Source organism: Podarcis liolepis (genome assembly GCF_965112155.1).
Source record: "Podarcis liolepis genome assembly, chromosome: 2".
Lineage (NCBI taxonomy): Eukaryota > Metazoa > Chordata > Lepidosauria > Squamata > Lacertidae > Podarcis > Podarcis liolepis.
Window position 1 is genome coordinate 35,123,714 of NC_139555.1, and position 24,021 is coordinate 35,147,734.

Here is a 24,021-nt window from a genome sequence, read left to right on the forward strand (position 1 = left end):
TCTTCCTGGATCCTTAGCAGCCCACCAGAAGTTGTCTTTTGTCTAATCCTGCTCTGTGCTCTGCCCAAGGGAACTATGCCCCATGTTTTTCTCTGTCCTGCAGAGAGAGCTGTCTCCGTGGCTGGAGGCTCCTGGGCCTCTTGACTGGATACTTCCTCCCTTCCAACATTTTGATGCCATATGCCACCAAATATTTGCAGCAGGCCAGCTCTGACCCCAGTTCCAGCACAGGTATCGTCTGCCTCCTATCCTTGGGGCCATATGTGCTGGCTTCATTCAGCACCAAGGGAAGCGTGAGGGAGAGCAAGAAGCGGCTCTTACTTCACTCCTGGGGTGGTGGTCTTGGGAGGGACTTTGCTGACTTTGAACTGAGGTCACACCACCTGCAGGATTCCATAATTCAAGATTCCATACATGTGGCTGTTGTCTACACAATGTCTCCTCAAGTTCTGATAGCCAGGAACTCCGAACTCTGCTTCAGTAAATTATATGAGCAGTAGGCCCTAGCCCTTGAGGCTTAGCTGGTAGGGATATGAACATAAGAATAGTCTGTTGGATCAGGACAATGGACCATCTAGTGCTCATAGTGGCCAACCAGATGCCTGTGGAAACCAGGGAGCAGAATATGAGCACAAGAACTCTCCCTCCTCCCATGGTTTCCAGCAACTGGTATTCGGAAGCATTATTAAATCCAACTGTGGAGGCCTAGCATAGCCGCCATGACTGATAGCCCTCTCCTCCATGAATGTGTCTAACCCTCTTTTAAAGCCATCATCCTCAAGGTACTCAGTTGAAAATTGGGTGGGTAAGGGCTAGAGTAGGAGGCCGTAACAACCATAATGGACTTGGAGCTGACCATCCCAAGAGGTATGGAAAGAATCCATTGGCCTTCTTTGGTCTGTGATAAGTTAATGAGGTTGGCTGTGGAAGAAGTAACTCAAAGCTTTATTGAATTTAGCTGAGGGGTTTGGTGGGATCTTCCCAGTGCTGGGAACAGTATCACTGACTGCCTCACTCCCGTGTGGTTCTTTGGACTTCCCTTCATTGTCACAAGGCAAGAGATATCCTGAAGAGTTGTTGGGGCTCCAGTCTTCATACCAAATCAGGGGCTAAATTCAGAATCCCAAATGAGCAGAGTTCTCTAGCTAGTAGTAGTCGTAAGGCAGCACTTGTAAGACTCATGAGGTGACAAGCTCAGCCCTTTGCCCTTTCTCAACCACAGAAATAGCCAGGATTTGCCAGAGCAACCTGAGGAAAATGGTCATGTATGGAGGCCGTCGACACTTGCCGTTCCGTGTGGAGACTGAAGCGCTTCTGGTAACTGAGTGAAATATAGTTGCAGGAGGTCGGGTGTTGAAGGGGGTATTCTACCATTTGGGTTGCTAAGGCAAGTCCCCGAGACAGTAAATATTTGGGGCTAGGAGCTATGTTCCAGTACAGGAACTGTGGAGTGGACTTTCCTTGATGCAGGGCTGTGCCTGGACATTTTGCTGCCTGGGGCAATGGACAAAATAGTACATACAGGCACACATTACACTTAAGAGGCAAACAGTTGAATCTTATTTCCATACTGGCAATGGAACAGCATCCCCCACTACACTTGAGGGAAGAAGGACAGTTTAAGGACAGGCTGTGTGGTACTTACAGCATGGTGCTCCTTGCTGTGTGAGGCAGTCACCTCACTCTGGTTAATGGGAGGGCCGGCCCTTGCTTTATGTGCTGCATGAACGGGAACTCTGTGGATATATACGGGAAGGAGACAATATTCAGCAAGGGAGAAGAGGAGTCGATTATATACTGGTTGAGATAGTTTGTGAGGGGTTACTAGCGTCTGACTGGGAGGTTGTGAGCCTACATGTGTGTTTATAAAGGGGAACTGAGTTTCCTTTGTGGATGGGATTTGTGAGGAGAGGTGTTAGCGATAGCAATTGATGTTCTGAGGAACAGACAGAATTTCTTGGGATGATGGATGTGGTTGAATCAGGATTTGAGAGAGATAAGAGCTGCCTATAGGAAATGCAAAGGGAATCTTCCCCATCCAGTATGCTGCTCTCCCGGAAATCACAATGCGTTTGATCCATGCTGAAAACCCAGAGCATGCTTAAATAGCGCAAATATCTTCATTCATTCAAGCTATGTTCTTTAAGATATTAAAACCCCAAAGGTCACAATCAGGTCAGGTTTTTAAGCCCTATTCATTTCACTGTGAGAGTCAAGCAGATGCTGGAATCTGTAATGGAAAGCCCCAGTAGGGCTTCAAAGTGATTAAATTTGCCTGGATCCTGCTCTCACGGAAGGGGACAAAGATGTCTGTACTGGATTCTCTCAAACCCTGTGTCCTTTCCCATTGGTAGAAGGGACGTGGCTCACGTCATATATCGGTCAACCTACCTGGAGGTGAGAGATACAACACGAAAATCAAGACATTCACGGTGAGTCCCTCTTTGGCATGTTCATTAGAGTGTTATGGGGTGGGGGGCTTGTGGGGATAGTGCTGGCCATGTCCGTTTTTGGGTGGATGAGACTGACTTTTGATACATGTATTTTGATTTTCACCTCCTCTTACCGAGATGACTCAGAGTAGGTGACCCAATTTTTTAAAATGCTATTTCGACACAGAGATCAAGAAAGCCAGTTCTGCACCTTCTGCCATTGAAACAGCCTCTTTCTATTGCAGGGGCCTGTGGTCAGTCTCATCACCCATCTGAGCCAGGGCTGTTACGCTTGTGCTATTATTTTCTCTTATTTCCAGGGGTGGGGTGGGGGCATAGTTCAGTGTTAGAGCAGCTGCATTGCGCACAGAAAGTCCCACTCTCCAGATTCATTCCCTGTCACCTCTAGTTAAAAAAGATTAAGGTAAAGGTAAAGGGACCCCTGACCATTAGGTCCAGTCGTGGCCGACTCTGGGGTTGTGGCGTTCATCTCGCTTTACTGGCCGAGGGAGCCAGCGTACAGCTTCCGGGTAATGTGGCCAGCATGACTAAGCGAACCAGAGCAGTGCACGGAAATGCCATTTACCTTCCCGCCAGAGCGGTACCTATTTATCTACTTGCACTTTGACGTGCTTTCGAACTGCTAGGTTGGCAGGAGCAGGGACCGAGCAACGGGAGCTCACCCAGTCACGGGGATTCAAACTGCCGACCTGATCGGCAAGTCCAAGGCTCTGTGGTTTAACCCACAGTGCCACCCGCTTCCCTTTAAAAAAGATTAGGTAGCTGGAAATGTGGATGACCTCTGCCTGGAGAGCCACTGCCAGTCATGGAAGATACATCCTGGGCTAGTTGGAGAAGTAGTCTGTCTTGGTCAAAGGCAGCTTCCTGTATTCTTCGTCTCATGAACTCAATGACTTTCAAGGGAATCATAAGGGCTTGCGTCTGTACACTGTGATTTAGCCTTGTCCCTTCCCAGGGAAATGGGAGTTGGGGGTTGGACGCGAGCCCGCCCCTTGCGCAGGGGTGTGGCTAGCCCCTGCATCATAGGGAGTCCCCTCCGTGTCACGCCCCCAAGCCAACCAATCTGGGCAGCCGGGGGGGGCATGGCGTGCTTTAGGAGTTGGTTGCAGGTGTGAGGGTATTGGCGGCGAGCCGCTTGGCTCGGGTGGTAGTTAGGCATTGGTGTATTAGATTGGAGGGGAGGGGAGGTAGAGGCCATCACCTACCCCTCCTATTTCGAGGGTATTCCATTAAAGGAATCTGGGGGGCGTGATCCTGTCCGAAGCCCAGGTGAGGGCTATGGCTATGGCACGACCCCTATCAGTAACCCTGGGGGAGCTTGAGTTGGTTTGCACCAACAGGGCTCTCCCTACCAGTGGTTAACCCTTCTGAGACTTCCTGCAGGTGGGCAGGAGTCAGGTATAATCGGCTCAGTTCCAATGCCTAAGCCAATACCACTCACATTCTGTAACCAATAAAGTTGTGGCCTTTTTTAGCCCATTAACCCAAAATACTGGTGTCAAGTGTCTTTATTCCAACAAAGGGGCGGGTTCGGGGCCTTGCCACACAACCCCCATTCTTTCCAGCAGTTCCCCATGTCCTCCCAGAGGCTGCTTGCAAAGTATCTTTGAATTTGGAAGGAGGGTGCTGCCAGAGGTGCAAGAGTGTACTCTTGAGAAGCCCTGCTGTATGCATAGAGCGCACCATGCATCAGTTTGCCACTGGGGCCTATGATGAGCAGACTGAGCAATCTCCCTCTTTTCTCCCTTCTCTCCCACTGATGTGAATCCAAGAGGAGCCATATCATCTTTCGGAAGCTGGCCAGATTTGCAGCTCACCTGTCCCTTCCCAAACTTACTGTTTTCTGTTTGTGGCTGAACGCATCACAATGGAATCAAAACTACAGTGGTACTTCGGGTTACATACGCTTCAGGTTACAGACTCCGCTAACCCAGAAATAGTGCTTCAGGTTAAGAACTTTGCTTCAGGATGAGAACAGAAATTGTGCTCTGGTGGTGCGGCAGCAGTGGGAGGCCCCATTAGCTAAAGTGGTGCTTCAGGTTAAGAACAGTTTCAGGTTAAGAACGGACCTCCGGAACGAATTAAGTACTTAACCCAAGGTACCACTATACTGTACTATAATATCTCACTAGCCCTCCTCCCTCCCATCACTAAATGAGGGGGGCTGGAACTTATGCCAGCATAGGTCTTTCCCTTGTGTTTGGAAGCCCTTCCAGTTGCTTACAAATGGCTAGTATGCTACTTTTAGACAGCCAGTAGCAGGGTAAGGGCTAAAAGTATTCCTTTCCCATTTTGGTTGTAGGTTGCTGCAGACATCATGAAAGAAATCACTGAGCAGATGGGGGTCACTGAGCCAGAAGAGATTCAGGAATTTGCCATCCTGGCCAACAAAGATAACGGTAAAGTGCCCCCATAGCAGTGGCGAATGGTCAGCTGCAGGATACTTTCTTATACAGTGGTACCTCGCAAGACGAATGCCTCGCAAGACGAAAAACGCGCAAGACGAAAGAGTTTTCCGTTTTTTGAGTCATTCCGCAAGACGAATTTCCCTATGAGCTTGCTTCGCAAGACAAAATGCCTTGCGAGTTCTTGCGAGTTTGTTTCCTTTTTCTTAAAGCCGCTAAGCGGTTAATAGCCGCTAAGCCGCTAATAGCCATGCTTCACAAGACGAAAAAACCGCAAGACGAGGCACCACTGTATGATGAAATGTACTAAAGATGATTGCCCAACAGCAGGAGTAGGGTAGATGAGTAAATGGCACCCTAATCAAGACAAGATGGGGATATTTCCGTGGGTAGTTTGTTGACTAGCATGACCTGGGTGGACTCGCATCCCTCCTAAGACCATCAAGTGCCCACCAGCCCAGGAATGCCAGTATGCAGAGAGAGAGGCAGTGTGAATTACTTCTCAGACTGCGTAGCTAGCCCAAGGTAAGGGGTGGCTTATTGAGGCTGTACTGATGGAGGGCTTCCAGATCCTTCCTATGATGGCACCACGAAATGAGAGTGAATTTAGATCTTTTATTTTCATCTTAAAAACACCACCAAAACCTTCAAGGTTCTAATGGGGACAGATGGAGACATAGGTGCAGATTGTATGAATGAGATGTAGTAGCTGTTGTTGACCAGTACGTTTCACATGAAATCGCCTTGTGCAGGAACGTGCAACACGGTGCCGTTAGGGCTGAATCCTGGGGAATAAGGTGCTTTCGATTTGATGGGGGAGAGGATGACTTGAAGCGCCACATCCTGCTCTCTCTGCTTTACTTAGAAGTGGGGGTGATGTTCAGGTGAGCAGGGTTGTGTCTCTTGTTTTGCCATGCAGGTAAGATTGTACGTCCCTTGCGCCAGACTGAGTACATCCATGATTATTTGCTTGAGGGAAGTTCAGTAGAGCTGGATTTCTGCAGGATCACCTGGAGGACACCCTTGCACTTTGAGAATGACATGTATATTAACCTTCACTTCAACCAGGTAAGCTTAAGGAGAGGCACCTTTCTTCCTTCTGTGCGTTTTAAATTACAGTTGTAAATCTTTTAGTGGTAATGTTTTCTTTTTTTTGTAAACTGCTTTGTTTTTTCTGCAATCTGTAAAATTTATGTAAAATTCTGTAAATTTTATAAACAAATACATAGTTACAGGATTTCGATGGCAAACAAAGCTGCATGTCTGCCCAAAATTTTTTGAAGGCACAAACAGTGCTCAAATCAGAACTGCAGATGACCGTTCCAATGCCACTATGAGCAGAAATCACAATGAATGCACAATAAAAAGGATGTCTGAAGGAACCCTTTGCAAAAGGCTGGGGATTCCTCTGAAGATGCCGCACACATTGCCTGTGAGCATATGGTGACATCTTGTTCCCATTAGGCTAAATTTGCTGTGACCTAGCTTGATGTTTGGGACACTTTCAGGGCATCAGCTGCCAGGATTTGCTGAATATCTAGAGTTACATAACCATTAATAGGACTGTGTTGTTCAACCAGCAAAATGCTTCCCTGCTGGTTCCTGCTCAAGGGATTGTAGGCAAAGAGTGAAGTACAATGCAATGCTCTCTTTGTTAGGAGCATCCTACTCTCGTGTAGGAACCTGGTAGAGACACGTGCCCGACTGGCATGTTCTCTCCCTCCTGGCCGATCATTCGGGAGCTTCAAAAGCTTTCTTCTGCCTGAACATCACAGTGACTGATACCAAAAGGCATTAGCACGCTTAGGGATCCGCAGAGTATTCGCAGTTTGCGTAACAGACTTCAGTAGCACAGCATTTTGGCTAATCTAAGTTTATTTACATATAATACACTCAGAGCATTCTGACTTGGCTCCATCCTCTTTCTCATCAGACAGCACAGAGAGAGAACAAAGGACAATAGTCCCACTTTACAGAACACAGTAACACAAACATCCTGTCTCCATCACACCCCACACTGTGGAATGAAAACATACACCGTCATGTGATAAGACAACAATCCCGTGACTGCAGACACGGGGAATGAATCTCCAACACTCTTGTTGGTTGTTCCTAGGTGCTGCAGAATTATATGAAAGGGAAGCTGCTGCTGCCACACACCAGGGAGCTAGAGAAGCTGGTGTGTGCCTTGTCTCTGCTCCAGCACTGGGCCAAGGGAGCTGGATCAGTCCCTTCCATGTAAGTCTCCTGTTCGTAGCCTTGGGTGGTTTGTGTAGGCCAGAACCTGATGCTTGGCAGAGACATTTCCCTACATGTGTCAAGAAGACTCAGGGAGGGTGAAGATGTATTCACAAAGTCCAACCATCCTTAATATAGGCAAGATGAGGGCCCTGGCCTGATCCTCATTATTCACATCCCCCTCCCCCCAGCAGTTCTTCTTGTCTTCCTCAGAGCATGTGCATACTATCACGCTCCTAGTCCACACGCTCAGAAGAGCTACTTGACGCCTCCCTGCCATTTTGGGGGTTTAGCCAATGTTGTTTAGAGACAGAGCAGGTAAAATGTCTCTCATACTTGTTTGCAAATGGTAACTGTTCCAAGAAAGTGATAACAGGGCCAGTCTGCCCATTAGCCTCAGGCGGCTGGCTGGGGACAGCTAGAACCCAGATGCCTGAGGAATGTGCTGTTTGCCACCTCCTGTGCTTGTAGCTCGTGGCCATTGCCTGGAAAGAGTGGATCCACTATTGCCACCTGATCCTCTCTAGCCTCCTTTCCCCCCACCCTTCCAGTTGCCTAAGGCGGCGGCGGAGGCAGGAAGGACAGTGATGGCGGAGGGACACCATTCTCTGTTTTGCCTTAAGTGGCGAAATATCTTGGGCCGGCCCTGGTGATAAGGGGACTAGGTCCTGTCACTCACTATAGGTTGTGGATGATTCTGTACTCTTACCCACTTTTGCATGCTAAATTTCAGCCCCATTATGGTTTACGTCAGGGGTGGCGAACAAGTGGCCTTCCAGATATTGAAGCACCAGATCCCATCGGTCCCAGTCCGTATGGCCAGAGCTGAGGGGTGATAGGAATTTTAGACTAGCAATATCTGGATGGCTGCAGGTTCACCATTCTTGATTTACATGATCCATATACCTTGGGGGTGAGAGAAATGATGCAAGAGGTCCCACTTACTAGTTTATTTCCTCTCACATCCTCTAATTAATCTACTGAACGTTAAATGAAGGCACCATTCACACAATCTGAGTACAGAGGTACATTGGTTCTCGAATGTAATCCGTTCCAGAAGTCAGTTCGACTCCCGAAACAGTTTAAAAACCAAGGCGCAGCTTCCATTGGCTGCAGGAACTTCCTGCACTCAAGTGGAAGCCACATTGGATGTTCAGCTTCCAGAAAACGTTTGAAAACTGGAACACTTCCGGGTTTTCGCTGTTCGGGAGCTGATTTCTTCAACAACTAAGCTGTTCGAGAACCAAGCTAAGCATATTTCTTACTTGGGCCCTGTGGCAGCAGAGTTCTTTCTACTAAACCCAGCCTGAGGGGAAGCGGAAGTAGTAGTATTCTTGAATTGTTGTTCAAATATTTCCATGGAGCACAGCTATGCGTCCTAACCATACCTTTATTTTCTGATCACCTAAATAGAGAGGAACTAGTAAGTTACATCCCTGGTGACGTTGCACGCCTCATCAACCCAGTGATTGTTCAAAATTCTGTCACCTATCAGCTGAAAACCACGAACCAACTTGAGCGACAGGAGGCAAAAATCAGTTTCATTGGTAAGTTCAAGTGGGCAATACAGTTGGAGCTGGTATGATCTTATTCTGTAATCCCAAACTTTCTGCCAGTTTCCTGTTGCCACATGGTATTCCTCCCAAACATCAAGGCATGGAATCCAGGAGCATACTGACATGTTTATTTTGCATTCTCCAAAGAACTCAAGGCAATTTACATGGGGTTATCTTATTTCATTCTTCAACCTAATTGTTATGAAGTACGTTACTGATTCCCACGTTACCCAGTGCTTGACTTTCAGTGAGATCTTCCCTGAGTCTGGCTTTTTTCTTTTATGTACATGTAGATTACTTGAGGGAAAATGCACACATATTGCAAAACGTGCTTTCTCTTAAGGGCAAGCATCTACAAATTATAGCGGTAAAATGGATTGAGGCATTTATTTATAGTATATCTTAGTGCCTGTGACTTTTGCTTTTCCTTTGGTACAGCAAGATCACCTCTAGGTTCCTATAGGAGGATGGTCACAGCTTGTTCTTAGTTCTCCTTTATTACTGTTCAAGTAATTCTAAGGATATTTTTGTAAATCTGTGGATTATCACTCTTCTGGTCCCATCAATAGCCTTTTTTGAAACACACAATAATTCTGATCAGGACACTGGTCTGTAGGGTAGGCAAAATGTGAATGCAAAATGTTCACGTTTTTATGTAGGGGGACTCTTGGTGTCAGCAAAACCCAACACGAAAAGCGTCTCTTATCTACAGAGAATGCCCAATCCTTCAAAACCATGATCACCATCTGCAGGATCCTTCCAGCTGAATGTAGAAATGTGGTCCCCGCTGTCGACACTTTGCAAACAGCCTTTTTTGCTGCCTCAGCTGCACTATAACTTCCAAATACTGAAAATAGGTGGCACCCAATGCATTCATCCCATTAGATTTACCCTTGCGCAATGGTATTTTCGTTTCGTACCTTCCCCAGAAGAGATGGGGTGGGGTGGGAGCTATATCCTATGCTAACAGAACAAGGGACTTGTGTTCTATACTGGATATAAGCCACTGTGTGTGACTGTAGAACTGTACTGCATTATCAATAATGTGACAAATCACTGCTTCTGTAGTTTTTGGATATGCCAGGGTAGTTGTGCCCTCTGGCTGTGGCAGCCTTAGGAATACCAGGCACGGCACAATAGTCTTGCCTTTTAGCCATATTCTTTTCAGGAGATGGGGCAACCCCACTGCTACTAGAAATAGTCATCAGCAGCAATACAGTGGTTTGGCTTGGCCTGTGGGGTTTGACATCATGACCGCTTCCTTCTCTTGTCCCAGAGCACGTGATCCAGCTGCCGCTTTTTGGCTACAACGTTTACACTGTGGAGAAGATCAGTACACTTGGGATCCCCACGCCTTGCTTTGTAGGAGTGAATGAGGAACAGATCGTTGTAGTGAATGGGAAGACCCAGGTATGGCTTTAGTAGAAATCCCTGGAGTATTAGCAGCTTACTTTAGAGTATGTAGCAAGTGCAGGGTACCTAATCCAGATCAAGACCATGCTGGGGGCTTTAATCCTCACCCCCCCCCGCCCCCCATCTGCTATCCTTACCTGGTTCAGGGAGGCATTAATGCATTAAGAGGAAAACTCACATTGGTTTCAACTATAAATCACAAGTGTGGTGGACCAACATGGGTTGGGGCCTCAAAATAAGGGAGCATAGCCCTTTGCTTCCTGGGTCTGCACACAAAAAAAGAAAATTCATACAGTTGTATCTAGTTTAACTTTTCTGAAATGTTCATCTGTTTCATAAACTTAACAGTAAGAACCCTTTATGTATCTCATAACGTGGGCTCTGGTCCATGAAAGCTTCTTTAACTTCTTCAGCTTTCAAGATGTCACAATAATCCTCGTTTTTAAACAAATCAGTGAGTTTCCATGTGATTGGGCTGAATATAGTAATCAGCATGTAAATGTCATAGCTACCCACAGTGAGCGTTACCCAAGTGTGCTTTGGCAGGCTTCGTACAGAATCTGAATTAACCTTATTATTTTAACAGTACTTACAATAATTTCAATAAAGAATAATTGCGGAGAATGATGGAACAGAGTAATTTCCACAAAATCTTCAAGTTCTTCTTTTTTTTACTATTCCTGCAGCTGCATTATGGAATATCATGAAATGGGTGTATAGAGTGATTTACATTTTGAGAAAAGAATGTCCCTGAAAAGGCAGTTTCAGGGGGAGGGAGACTCTGCTATGAATATTTGCTCAGTTCAGAGGACTGCTGTTGAATTAGGACTCCTAAAAGGCAATTTGAAACACGCATTAAATTCTGCGAAAGCTCGTGTGGACAAAATAACAGGAATTAACTTCTCATATGATTGGCTACTTATGAGAACAGGACGCTGCCATGAGATGAGTCACTGACCTGATCCAGAAGGTGTTCTTAATAGTCATGCGGTGCTTTTGATCCTCCACTGCAATATACATGTCCTAACGGCAGTTTCCCTCCCTTCACCCAGAACCTTCACAGCCTCATTCCACTGGCGACGATACAGAGGATGCGGACTTTGCGCCCCATGAATGAATCTGGGCTTCCTGGCCTGGAAATTAACTACGGCTCAGCAGCAGATCCCAAAACGATTTGGTTTGAATTGAAGCAGGTAATATCCCTGGTCGTTGCCTCTTAAGTTAAAAGATCCAGATGTAATTTTTAGCTTTGCACATTTTGGGCCGTAACCAAGTTTACAAAAACAGACACAGCACAGTTGGGAGATCCGAATCTTACTAGGGTTTAGCAGTATTCTACGGCCTTAAATTAGTCTTATTTCTGGTTTGTGGCATTCCCCTAGTGCAATACACCATAATAGAAGCCTGCTCTTTCTACAACCAGTCATTCAGGGCTCTTGGCAGAACTTATTTCTAGAGGTTAAAATCAAGTGAATTTCTAGCTACCCCAAGGCACTGACTGGTATGCTACAAAGAGCTATGTTCTGCTGCTAGAAGGCAGCAACTCATGGGATTAAAGGCAGGAAGCCTGTTCTGCAGCATCCCCTTTCATGCTGTATGCTTGGGGAGAGGGTACATCTCTGGCCTGCAGGAAAAGAGCATAGTGAGGAGTCCTTTATCTGGAACTAAACCCACTGTTCCTGCACGTGGTTCCCTGGAGGTGCTACTGCCAACCTGTGTAGCTGAACCACAGGACAGCGTTGCTTTTGAAGCAGGAGAAAGACCGCCATATGGGAAAACAAGTTAACTACAAGGCTTTTGACTACTGGAAATATATTTTTTTGTTTTTTAAAAAAAATACTGGCACAAGGAACACCAAGCTCTAGTAAACGAAGGCTCCATCTGGGTCTCACTTAAAATTATTTTTTTAGTTGGTGTGGGCTTCCTTTTGGAAAGTAGAGGTGCAAGCACAAAATGAAACTATTTCTCAAAATGAGGGGGAAGGAAGTAGAGATGGCAGATGAGGGACTTTTGTTTCATTGAAGTTTCTATCTTGACAGGCTAAAGCATTGTACCACACGACTGCCATCATCCTAGAAGAAACCGAATCTGAGGCTTAGTGAGTGGCAGAAATGTCTTTTTTTTTTAACTCTGAAATCATAAAGCTTCATGCAAATTCTGTTCATCACAAGCATCTGAAGTAAGCACTGTTAACTTGGTTCTTGCTCTGTCTCCTAAGCCCAACCTCACTGCAGATTTTCCCTCTTTATTCAGATGCGTTTTTTAAAAAAAACAAACACACGTTTAGCCTTTCAGTTACTAGAGAGCAAAACTGGCTTAACAGTTCTAGACATGCTTCTTATTACGTGTAATGAAGTTCAAGGAAGGACACGGGTATTTACAGTTTGTTTTGCTCAAAGCAGATCCAGGTTTACCCAAAGCATTGCTGACTTTCACCGTTACTGACGCTGAGAAATTTGCACTACCTAGATGTTCAGGTATTATTAAAGCACTGGCATTCTACCTTTACTGTCCTCAATGGCTGTCGTGACTCTCCTTGATGCTTGTTTAATTGTGGTTCATAAATGTGCTCTGAGCAGCATCAGTACACATATTCCTTATGCAAACTGGAGGGGGAGGGGCTTGAGCAGCTGTGGGAGGGGGCCAGGAAGCTTGCCTCTCAGCTGATCACCCCCCTACCACTCTTTCTTACGAAAGCCAGAGCAGTATGGGGCTGGGTGATGTTATCTCGGCTGCTTCTTCCTCTCCCAAGGTGGGCAGGAAGATCCTTCCTTTGTATATGAGCTACTGCCCTGGCCCCTGTGTGTGATTTCCAGTGGTAAAAATAATGAGATTAAGCAGTGTAAGCTCTTTAACATTCCTTTTATTAGCAGCTCACCATGAACCTTTTAAAGTAACAAACCCCTAGCTCCCAAGTGCAAGCTATTAAGAAGGGGGCCCCTCTGCCAGGCCCACCTTTGTCTAGGGAGTTTCCACTAAAGGAAAAGGTTAATGCTTCTCTAAGGCACAGAAGAAGAAAATACAATTGTAAAAAACCATAATCCCAGCAGGGAATCTACAGTCTATGCCGAACTTGAACTATACATAAATAAAGCAGCATCTTCCTGCTAAAACCCCTGGGCAATTTTGTCACAGTAGTCTGATAAGATGACATGAGAGGCACAATGCAGCAATATGGCTTTAAGTGAATACTTGCACAGCCCTCATACCAAAGACTCTGCTGTGCAGACTCTCCTCTGCCCAGTCAACTGTGATATTTGGAAGGCTGGTTCTTTTAACATCCTGATGGACAATACAAAGTGGCTAATACAAATGGCTACATCTCATATAATAACCTGTAAAGTATTTTGCATATACACCTGAAAAACATAGTTCTGCACATGCAACACACTCATGTTTTCTGCAGGTGCAAATGTCCAGGACTCCTTACCGTGCATCAAATGCCACCTGTCATCACAGAGCTTGTGAAGCAGCCCTAATGTGAACCTACCTGGAATCACATGTCAGTAATAAGCTATTTGCAAAGGTCTCTGATTTCTTTAGACTTATTCCATATGCACAAAGAAAAATGCAATAATACATTGCAATGGCAACAACTTTCCTGAAATACGTATTAGGCCTTTTCATCAGAAGGAGGTGCTCCTGGATACAACTGTTTACTGCAAACAAAAAACAGAATATAAACACTAGTAACCACCAAATAGAATTTGGCGGGGAGGGAAGGGTTGCCCCATGGCCTCTATTTATTCCTGAGGTTTCACAAAATATAAAACTCTTCAACTTATGTAAGCAAGGACATGCCCTCAAGCCTTGAAGAAGACTGTTCTCTCCTGAAAAATAAAATTGTATTAGTGTCTGACTACATGTTACATGCATTTGTATGTAACACAACTCTGATGGCCATGGGGAGCATAGAAGTTGGCAAACATGTATTTCACAAGCTCATGTGAGAGTGGAGTCATTTGGGATAACACAGCTGACAGGAACTGGCACCAATAACCTCCCCTGCCCTGCTGGTGTTACAAAATCACCCGCTTCCCATAGCAGCTGCTCTGTTTAAAGAGGTAGCTTTCTGGATTTTATTATACTGTAGATTGATTTCATGCAACCTTTAGTTAGGCCCTAAATTTACTTTCTGACAGAGAGAGTTGTCCCTGGCAGCACTTCTCATTCTTATTGCAATATGCACAGTTTAAAAAATAATAACTCTAGTGCAAGGAGACACTTTTCAGCACAAACAACACAAATCAAAAGGGACCTGGGCAAAGCAGCTCTGCCAGACTCCCTCCCACTGTATCAAAACGAGAAAGCCTTCTTCAAAGCAAATGTATTCCATGACAACTCTGAGTGATGTTGCTGCTGCTAATTAAAAAAACACAGTAACGGACTGGGGGTTGAGGTGGGAAATCTTGGGTAGCAGCAAGATTCCTAGTCAGCAAAAGAATCAATTACAGTCTCGTGGTATGTCTAAAACAAGCAAAGTTGACTGTATCACAGGGCAGCCTTGTAACTTAAAATTGGTGACTTATCTGCACAACAGACTTTACCTAGCTAGGATAACATCTCAAAGGCCTTTCCCCCAGGCCAGTGCTTAACTGGGTCCACCACCACCCCACTCCCATAGCTACGATGATTCCTTTAAGTGCTTGGGGTCCAGCAGCCACAGGAAGCAGAGAAAACCAGTGCCTTTCAGGTGTCATGTTTCCAAGCTGGTTAGCTCCTGCCAGTCTGTCTCATTTTCACACTTGTCACGGGTTTTGAAAAATTCCTTGATCAGTCTCTGTGCTTCTTCTTTTACTACAAACAGAAAGTAACACACAATACACTGATGCCCAACCTTGTTCACCACTGTTAACTATAGTATCATTTAACTTTGTCTCCAAGCCATCTGTGAAGAAAAGAATCTGCATAAACCTCCCTTCCCAATAACACACAAGCAAAATTAGGTTAGTTTGATTCTACATCTCTCTCATGCACATTTGCACAAATGCTCTGAACCATGAAAATATTCCAGTGGCAAATGCTGTTTAAAGAATAGGGGACTCGGGGAGAATGAAATGATCTACCACCGAAACACCGAGGAGATGCTAAGGAATGAAAACTATGTGCTGACACCAGTCTTATAACATTCCACATACACCTTCCAATTCCTATACCTTAGATACACCACTTGCATATTTCAAATATTTTCTTCAATTACACATATTAGATTATTTTACCCCACCCACCATACACAGCTGGCTGCCTGATCATTTTGTACTGGTGTTAAATCCAGTATCTACTGGTACAAGGCACTAGACATTCCTCCCCAGCCATCACCTGATAACTCACCTGTCTTACGGAGAGGACTCTTGTCTGCAGCCAGTAAGTGAGAGAGGTGCCGGGCAAACCCTTTAAACAAATCCTGCCAATTAGGGATGAAGAAACAGAATGAGCATAACAGGGTTCTCACCCTCACTGACATATGATTGCTTTTGTGTACTCTCTGGGACATCTTGGTACTCCTATAACGTTTCCCATATTCTAACGACTAGGTGCCGAGACCAACATGGTAGGACCTAGCATCTTCCAGTTGTGCAGCACCCAGGACATGTATCTGACCTAATGAACCAATCACTTAGAAATAGAAAAACACCAATGTCTTGTATAAGTGAAACTTGTTGATCTGCAAGAAGTTCCTAAGGAACAAAGTCACAATGTAAGTATTTAAGCTCTCATTACCATCACACACGATTTAAAAACAAACACAGAATAAGAGTGCTGTTGTCCCACCAGTATTTTTTTCTGATATTGTCTATCTAGCTCAGTGTTTCCCAACCTTTTTTGGGCAAAGGCACACTTGTTTCATGAAAAAAATCTCAAGGCACACCACCATTAGAAAATGTTTAAAAAATTAACTCTGTGCCTATATTGACTACCCTATTTTTCGCCCTATAGGACGCACCGGCCCATAGGACATACCTAGATTTTGGGGGGGAAATAAAGGGAAAAAAATTATTCCCCCCCCCCAGACGCGAGGCTGGGGCGGGAGAAGCCGGAGCTTCCCCCGACCCCAGCCCCCAGAATGGGAGCCAGAGTGGCTCCCGGAGCTTGCGGGACTGGGGGTGGGGGAAGCCCGAGCTTCCCCCGCCCCCAGCCCCCAGAAAGGGTCCGAGAGCGATGGCAAAGGTGAGCGCACCTTCGCCATCACTCCCAGAGCTTGCGGGGCTGGAGGTGGGGGAAGCCAGAGCTTCCCCCGCCCCCAGCCCCCAGAAAGGGTCCGAGAGCGATGGCGAAGGTGAGCGCACCTTTGCCATTGCTCCCGGAGCTTGCAGGAGCTGGGGGCGGGGGAAGCCGGAGCTTCTCCCGTCCCCAGCCCGCAGAGCAGGTCGGAGAGCGATGGCGAAGGTGTGCGCACCTTCGCCATCGCTCTGGGACCTTGCGCGGGCTGGGGGCGGGGGAAGCCGGAGCTTCCCCCCTCCCCAGCCCCCCGAACAGGTCAGAGAGCGATGGCGATGGTGTGCGCACGTTCGCCATCGCTCTCGGGGCTTGGGAGGCTGCGGGCGGGGGAAGCTGGAGCTTCCCCCGACCCCAGCCCCCCGAACGGGTTGGAGAGCGATGGCAAAGGTGCGCGCAGCTTTGGCATCGCTCTGGGAGCTTGCGCGGCTGGGGGGATAGCTTCCTTAAGCCTGGAGAGCAAGAGGGGTCGGTGCGCACCGACCCCTCTCGCTCTCCAGGCTTCAGCGAAAGCCTGCATTCGCGGCGATGGGATGTGGGAGGGAGCTCGCTCGCCGCCCCGCGTGTGCTCGCCGCCGGCGCCCCGCCTCTCGCCGCCCGACTCGCCCGCCTCCCTCCCACGGCACACTAGGCAACGTCTCACGGCACACTAGTGTGCCGCGGAACACCGGTTGGGAAACACTGATCTAGCTCACTGAACATTGGCTATAGGAAAGGGTAATATACCCTGCTCTTTCCAGACATGGTTTACCCTCACCCTAAAAGGGACCCAAGACACTGGCCAATACAGTGGAAATGGTCTCTCCATGCTGCCAGTTAAATAGGACAGACAACACTACTAGGCACCCCTTCAAGAGGAGGAAAAAGCAACATGGCTCATAACCAACCTTGGAAGCAAATTTGCCACCTTTGTAGAAAGGGGTCAAGTATTTTACAACAATGTTTGCCGTTTCCTTAAGTGACAATGCCTTTGTTGTTGGCTGGATGATTCTGGTTGTTCCTTCTTTATCAACCTGCGACAAATTGGGATCAAATGTGACTTTCTTTTTCATCAGCCCATCAACTTTCCCCTCTGATTGCAATGTGATGGAAGACTTGGTCATCATCCGTAGCCTCTTTCCAGAAGGGTTTCCCAGATCCTTGAGAGAGAACAAGAGAGGAACAAATACTCATGAAAGGAATGTTGTGAGAAACAGGGAACGCATAGCCTCTGACAGCAATCTACCAGTTTCCTGACTTCTATTTCTTTGTGCCTTCCTAATGTCAAGGGACGGGGTAAAGATCCTTTCCCAATACTTTAAACCTTCAAGAAACAGTGTGTGGCTAGCTCACTTAAGAAAGTAAATGTCCCTCTTCAGGTATTTTTGTGTCACTGATCTTGCTATGCCTATTCATTACCAGTGGCCCACATAGTTGGGAGCAGGTCACACCCTTGCTGATTGAATCTTTTCCCCCCTTTGTGTTCTGTGTATAAATAGGCTTCTGCATAGCCTTTTCATCTCATTAAAAAAACAAAAAACCTTTCATCTCTTAATATGTGGAATGTAGGTGACCACTTCATTCATCTAATGCCTCCAGCTCATAAAATCTGATGCCACAATATATTTGTTAGTCTTTAAGTTGACACAACATTCTTTACAACAAAGTAAATCAGTTTCTTTTACAACAAACAAACATGTCTGGCCTCCTGGGATTTGCCCAACACATGCCAAATGGGGACCACTCTTCCTGCTAATATTAACCATGCATGCATATTCCAATGGCCACACCTTAGTCCCATCCTAAGGTCTGAGTGAGCTTTCCCACCATAAGTTCCTGCAAAGCATGCTTCGCCTGTATCTCAGGGATGTTTTTGTGTGTGCTCCTATGCAAGAGAGAGAAGGGGATTTAATAATAGTAATGAAGTATCACCTCAGCTGACCCTGGTCTCTTTCCATTATGGTTTCGACAACTGTTTGTCATTCCATCTTCAATGAAAGGCTTAACTCTGTGGGGGGATAGGAACAATCAGATACTTTGTTCAAGGATGGTGTATTTATGGTATTCAAAGGAAGCAGTAAAAACAACAGTCTTGACATGTGGTTTTCAACAGGTGAGCTACGGAAATAAAAAAATAGAGTTGGGGCCCTGATTTTTAAAACTGACAAGTTCTATTAGCAGCTCCTGCAACAGACACAGATGCCATCCACAAAACATCTGTAACCACCTGAATTTCAAAAGCACAGCCTAATAAATATTTGAAATATATTTTAAGGACTGATTCAGCTGAGAATTCTGTGAATTTAAGCAATCCAAGCATACTTATCATCCATTTGCTGTTTAGAAAGATTTTACTCAAACAGCATTATTATTATTGTGGAAATTAGTTACAGATAGTTAACACCCATGGAATGCCCGACGCAGGCCTGCTTCTGCAACTCCAAACTCAGTTCTAACCATCCTGATTTACAGCCCAGACACCTTTGCTTCTGTTCTAAAAGCCTTTGCCAGATCAGAGGTATGTCAATTCAACGGCTGCCTTCAGCCTGAGTCTTAAATACAATTGTGAAGGAACAGCTATGAATAATCACTTTTCTTCTAACCTTCTACCAATTGGGAATTGGGTGGGTATCAGTTAGGAGGCTAGGGAAGAGCAACAACAAGGAAATATACCCCTCACCTCGGTTTTCCAAAGGCTGATCCTGAACATGAGGATTCTGTTCCTGAGCTAGGAATTCTAAGGGTCAGACCTTCTCCTGCTTTTTCTGATTCTTCCTCTTCTACATGGGATGTGCTAGCTTGTTCTTCTTTGGAGACCATTTCAGTTTCCTGAGATTCTGCTTTCTCATCACATGTTCTTTGGGAAGGAAACTGAGGTAGTTCATCATGGTAGCAGTTGTTCTCTTCTGCCAAATCAAGCGCTGACGCCAAGGACCCTGCTTTGGGGATGGAGAAGAATTTCGATATCTTCTGAGAGTCTTTCCTAGCTGCTTCTGCCAACAGCAGCTGTTTCTTACTGGGTTTGCCCTTCTTGGTGGGACTAACTCCCAAGCAGGCTATAGCATCAGGGGTGCTTTGCTGCCCCTTCTTCTCAGGAACCTCCTCGGCATTTTGGCAAACTTCTTCAGCCACTTTTGCCTGTCTCTCAAGTGTGCCATTAATGTCCATAAGCTCAGGGTCACAGTGTTGGCTTCCCTTCTGGTTAATGTCCTCCTTCAGAGCCTTAACTCCATCATCTCCCTTGGCAGCCAGAACTTCTGAAGCAGATTGGAATACATCAGATGACTTCCGAAATCCAATCCCCACCCTCTTGGGTTTGAACTACATTAGAAAGAAATGAGATGAGAGGTAACTAGAGGGCTAGTTTTTGCCTATCTGCCTTCTGTCTTGGAAATCAAATCCTAGTCCAGGCAAACTGTAGATGCGCCTTAAACTCATTGACCACCTCACACCTTAATGTTTTCCATAGAGAAAAAATTTAAAGCAATGGGACAGGAAAAAGAAGACTGCTGGAAGCCCACATAAAAAGAAATTATGAAAATGGAAACCTCATAGGCACCAGGACACAGGTTGCTGCTGCAAAATCACTTTAATATATATATATATATATATAGAGAGAGAGAGAGAGAGAATGCTATTTAAGGTTCTAATAGTGCCTATTTGCACTTACCGTATTCACCTTGGATGCGGGGATGAAGCCATCATCAGCTGTTGCCACTGGTTCAGTCTTCAACTTGGAACTGCCATTGACTCCAAGGGTGGAATACAGCTCCCCATCTTTGGAAGCCTTGTTAATTTCGGTTACCTTTATGTAACAAGAAAGGGGAAAGTTGTCTTGATAAGCTCTCTTATGTATAGCATTTTTTGCAACACAAAGCAAGGACAGGGTTCACAAATTCTGCTCTTCTTGTCCAAACTAATTAATGTGGAATTCGCACCACCCTTAATTCTCTAAGTGACCAGTAATGCCTTAATACAGCATAGGGTCCATTCTTGTAACATTCAAGCTTGGATGAACTTCAATTAGGGTTGCTATTGTTTATTTACTTCAGCTACTTGGTCGAGCCAGGATTATAATACGTCAGAATTTTTGGGGTTCTACCCTTGTTTGAATTTTGGAAATTTAAAGTTTATGATTTTTCTATTTCCTTCTGAGGAAACTGAGTAGTTCAGTGAAACGAGGTTTGTAGCCGGCATCCCGTTAAGGCTTTGTTCTATTTTAGGTTTTTCTAATTTTTTTTGATTTTTATTATTTAGGTGATTTCCACAAGATAATATTTCTAGTTGATTACTTCTTGTTTCTGGGATTTTCACAGTATTTTATTTGTTTTGTGCAATTTCCCAGAGAGGAGCTGGCAGCCGCTTTGTTCCTTCCTGGTCCTTTTCACTGCTGCACTAAGCTAAGCCAAAGTTTGGCTTAGCGTTTGATCCAAACTGGGGCTCTAGTTAAGCTCTCTCTGCACTAAGCATGAGCTGCAGCCAAAGTTTGTTGACTTTGTTGAGGTGGAGGGAATGGAAGAGCCAGGCTGCCAGAACAAGATCCTCACTCTGGCACTAAGTTGACTGATTGTTTACCGTATTTTCCCGTGTATAACACCCCCCCCTATTTTGGGGGACTCAAAATTAAGAAAATGGGGGCAGATTGCCCCCATGTATAAGACTACCCCCCCTTTTAACATTATTTTTTACTTAAAAAACCACAAACCTAGTCTTATACATGGAAAAGTACGGTAATTTCTATACTGCTTAATATATTTTTTGATATCTCTAAGCGGTGTACAAAAAGCTGCTGCAGATGTTAGCTGAGCACTGCCAAGACAAGGCAGAAGTGATTGTATATTAGGCAGCTGGAGCAATGCACTTTTCTGTAATGCTTAAAGCCACTCAAAGTATGGATTTATACATCTGGAAGGTCAAGACAATAACTCACATGGTTTAGAATTACCACCATCAGTGGAAAGCAGGCCATGAATTAGAGCCCATTTGTATTTCTCGACAAGCAACACAGAATTACATGAAGCCTGCAGAACTGTATAGTTTCAAACCCACTGCTCATTAGGAAAACAAACAAAATGCTTTCAGAATGATGTATTGTCAAAACTATTGGCATATTCTCCAAACTACGCATCTGAGCTTTGCTTGAGTTGAGTTCCAGCCTGCAGAAATTAAGGGTCTGCCCAAACACCCTCTTCTAAGACAGCAATGGGAAAAGATGGAGTAAGCAGTGTTTTCTCCATAGTACACACACACAAAATACCCGGCCACTTTCTCTAGCAGAGTCGCATATTTGAGAAACCAACACATCAGGAAGATCAAATGAAGCCCCTTAAAACTACCAACTATTTCTTACCTTCTTTAAAACAGTCGCCTTGTACAGGTTTGCCATTTTACTGGCCTGGAAAGCTTCATACTCCATTTCCACAGCGTGTACTAGAACATCTGAGCTGAAACACAAGACAGTTTGCTCAATTGCAGTGGGACATATTTCTCCAGTAACAGAGGAAGTTCTCCAACACCTGTCAGGTCCGTTACTATGGAAGAAAGGCTGGAGCACTAACAATTAAAATCTCGGTGCAGAAATATTGGTGGAAACTTATGGTTAATGTGGATATTTGTGTGGGCAGTTGGGAGGCAGGGCAGAAGACAGGGGTCTAAGAGCATATTTCCCCCCTCTGGATTACTTTTACCCTATTATGAAGGTATTTCTACCGTTATCAGTGAAGTATCACAACCTCCTCTGTGATTTCAAAATAATACGTTTGTGCAGTATATTACTACCCTCTAGCGGGAACTAAAGAAAATTGCAAGCTTCATAGAAAAAACAGGGTTGTAGCTGTTGAGATTCATTTTTGCACACCCACCTCAAACTATTCAGAAAATATTGCAAGAAATGATTTTTAAAATGTTATTTTGGCTTTAGTACACAATATTGTCTTCCTTAGGAGTACACAATTTTGGATTCTAATTTAAAGTATGACATTTAACTTGGAAGTGCTTGACTTGCTCTACAAGTTTCCCCACAAACCTGAAGTTATTTATAGCCTCCCCTTAAAAAAAGAAAGAAAGAAAAAACACCTTTCCCAGGGCAACTTTGGAACATAAACAGGGTGAGTCCTTTAAAAGAGGCCCCATGGATACAGAGTACACATGTTCCACGGGGCCTCTTTTAAAAGACTCACCCTGTAGAAACACATGACTAGAACACAGCTAATAAAATGATAGAAAACTGTTCTTTTAAAAACCACCCCAGAACAACAGACACCTGTTTCTCATGCTCCCAAAAGCAGTGAGAGGGAATGGGATGTTAAAACAGTGGAACCTGAAGTATAAGATTACTGGTGGCTGAGAAAGCATTTCAAACCACAACACTGCGTTTTCCAAATGGCTGTGACATATAAAATTAGGTTAAGGTATATAAGTTGATCCTTGCTTCCCATCACTACCACTGCATGCGCACAAGTATGCACATGGAAAGCACATGAGCCACTACAGGGAATAGGAGGCTTGCACAGCGCATGAAGGGAGGGCTGGATGGGCGATATCTGCACATGAGCCCCTAGTGCCATGCGCCGGCTTGCATAAATTCCCTGGCTTGCATAAATGCCCACTGCTTGCCCTACGGAGATCTATGGGTCTCCTCCCGGACTAGATAATAACTTCCTACCCATCTCTTGTTAGAGCTGCTTCCCGGTTGTTGCTCAGTGCTTCTTTCAGCATGTTCAGACAGTGTTCTCTAGCCTAAAATTGAAGGAGAAGAGATGGGAGCCAATTTCAGATTGCAGAAGGAAAGTGAAGCATCATCTGTTCTAACCAGCAGTTCTGGGACAGTACAAATAATGTAAAGTATACTCAGTATCATTTTTTTGTATTGTAATTTGTTGTTGTGAATCTCCCTGAGATCTTTGGAGGTAGGGAAGTATACAAATTTAATAAATAATAATAATCAAACCTTCTTTCACTACTATATGGACATGAGTAATCTTTTCCCAGCTGCTCTATAATATCTGCCGTTGTCTCTGCATCCTCTCCAATTTATTTGCCTTCCTAAAACCTGCCAACTGAAACCGGACAATATACCCCAGTTACATTCCTATGCTACAATCTAATATAGATCAAGATGCTATCCTTCTCTTAAGGCATTCCACCACACCACACTTTTATGCCTTCATCCCATTTTCATCAGTGCTATTTTATTGCCAGTTATTTCTCACGCCCATGTCGTAATCCAGGTGGGAAGGGGAAAGGAGCTTGGTGTAAGTAATCACAGCCCCTTCTTTATGGGCTAATAGCCATAAACAAACAAACAAACAAACAAACAAACAAACAAACAGCCCCTTCTTACCTTCACTGTGATTTTAGCTATTTTTCTGCTGGCTGCATCCTTCAAGGGACAATCAGCATCTACAATGAGACAGATACACAAACATTTTCTGACACGTTGCCTTACCTCTTGCAGTAGATGAGTGGGTACATGAAGGATATAGCCATTTAAAATAATAAATTAGACAAGTATCCATTGTGGTGATAGTATTTTTTAGAAGTTTTTTTTTTTTAAACATGTTTTAACACAGTGGTACCTCGGGTTACATACGCTTCAGGTTACAGACTCCGCTAATCCAGAAATAGTACCTCGGGTTAAGAACTTTGCTTCAGGATGAGAACAGAAATCTTGCTCCGGCGGCATGGCAGCAGCAGGAGGCCCCATTAGCTACAGTGGTGCTTCAGGTTAAGAACAGTTTCAGGTTAAGAACAGACCTCCAG

At 45.0% G+C, this 24,021-nt stretch overlaps 2 protein-coding genes across 10 annotated transcripts in view; one reads left to right on the top strand and one right to left on the bottom strand.

Moving 5' to 3' along the window:
* LOC310699466 (unconventional myosin-XVB-like) overlaps positions 1–12,578 on the top strand; it is a 66,475-nt gene extending 53,897 nt beyond the window's left edge. For all 5 annotated transcript variants that reach the window (XM_083487308.1, XM_083487306.1, XM_083487305.1 and 2 more), the window contains 10 exons: positions 104–231; positions 1,223–1,317; positions 2,355–2,432; positions 4,756–4,852; positions 5,778–5,926; positions 6,975–7,096; positions 8,510–8,643; positions 9,929–10,062; positions 11,118–11,258; positions 12,105–12,578. In XM_083487308.1, the coding sequence (XP_083343434.1) occupies positions 104–231; positions 1,223–1,317; positions 2,355–2,432; positions 4,756–4,852; positions 5,778–5,926; positions 6,975–7,096; positions 8,510–8,643; positions 9,929–10,062; positions 11,118–11,258; positions 12,105–12,164 (1,138 nt within the window). In that variant the 3' untranslated portion in view covers positions 12,165–12,578. The remainder of the gene's footprint in view (positions 1–103; positions 232–1,222; positions 1,318–2,354; positions 2,433–4,755; positions 4,853–5,777; positions 5,927–6,974; positions 7,097–8,509; positions 8,644–9,928; positions 10,063–11,117; positions 11,259–12,104) is intronic.
* Positions 12,579–12,908: 330 nt separating this feature from the next.
* Positions 12,909–24,021, bottom strand: part of RECQL5 (RecQ like helicase 5) — a 50,171-nt gene continuing 39,058 nt past the window's right edge. For 2 of the 5 annotated variants that reach the window (XM_083487371.1, XM_083487370.1), the window contains exons 12-20: positions 23,603–23,661; positions 22,925–22,998; positions 21,611–21,704; positions 19,931–20,065; positions 18,941–19,581; positions 18,193–18,268; positions 17,169–17,420; positions 15,397–15,469; positions 12,909–14,862 (exon numbers count right to left, since the gene is read on the bottom strand). In XM_083487371.1, the coding sequence (XP_083343497.1) occupies positions 14,762–14,862; positions 15,397–15,469; positions 17,169–17,420; positions 18,193–18,268; positions 18,941–19,581; positions 19,931–20,065; positions 21,611–21,704; positions 22,925–22,998; positions 23,603–23,661 (1,505 nt within the window). In that variant the 3' untranslated portion in view covers positions 12,909–14,761. Of the gene's footprint in view, positions 14,863–15,396; positions 15,860–16,963; positions 17,421–18,192; positions 18,269–18,940; positions 19,582–19,930; positions 20,066–21,610; positions 21,705–22,924; positions 22,999–23,602; positions 23,662–24,021 lie in introns of all 5 variants that reach the window. The other 3 variants (XR_014522104.1, XM_083487372.1, XR_014522103.1) reach the window with 3 other exon arrangements.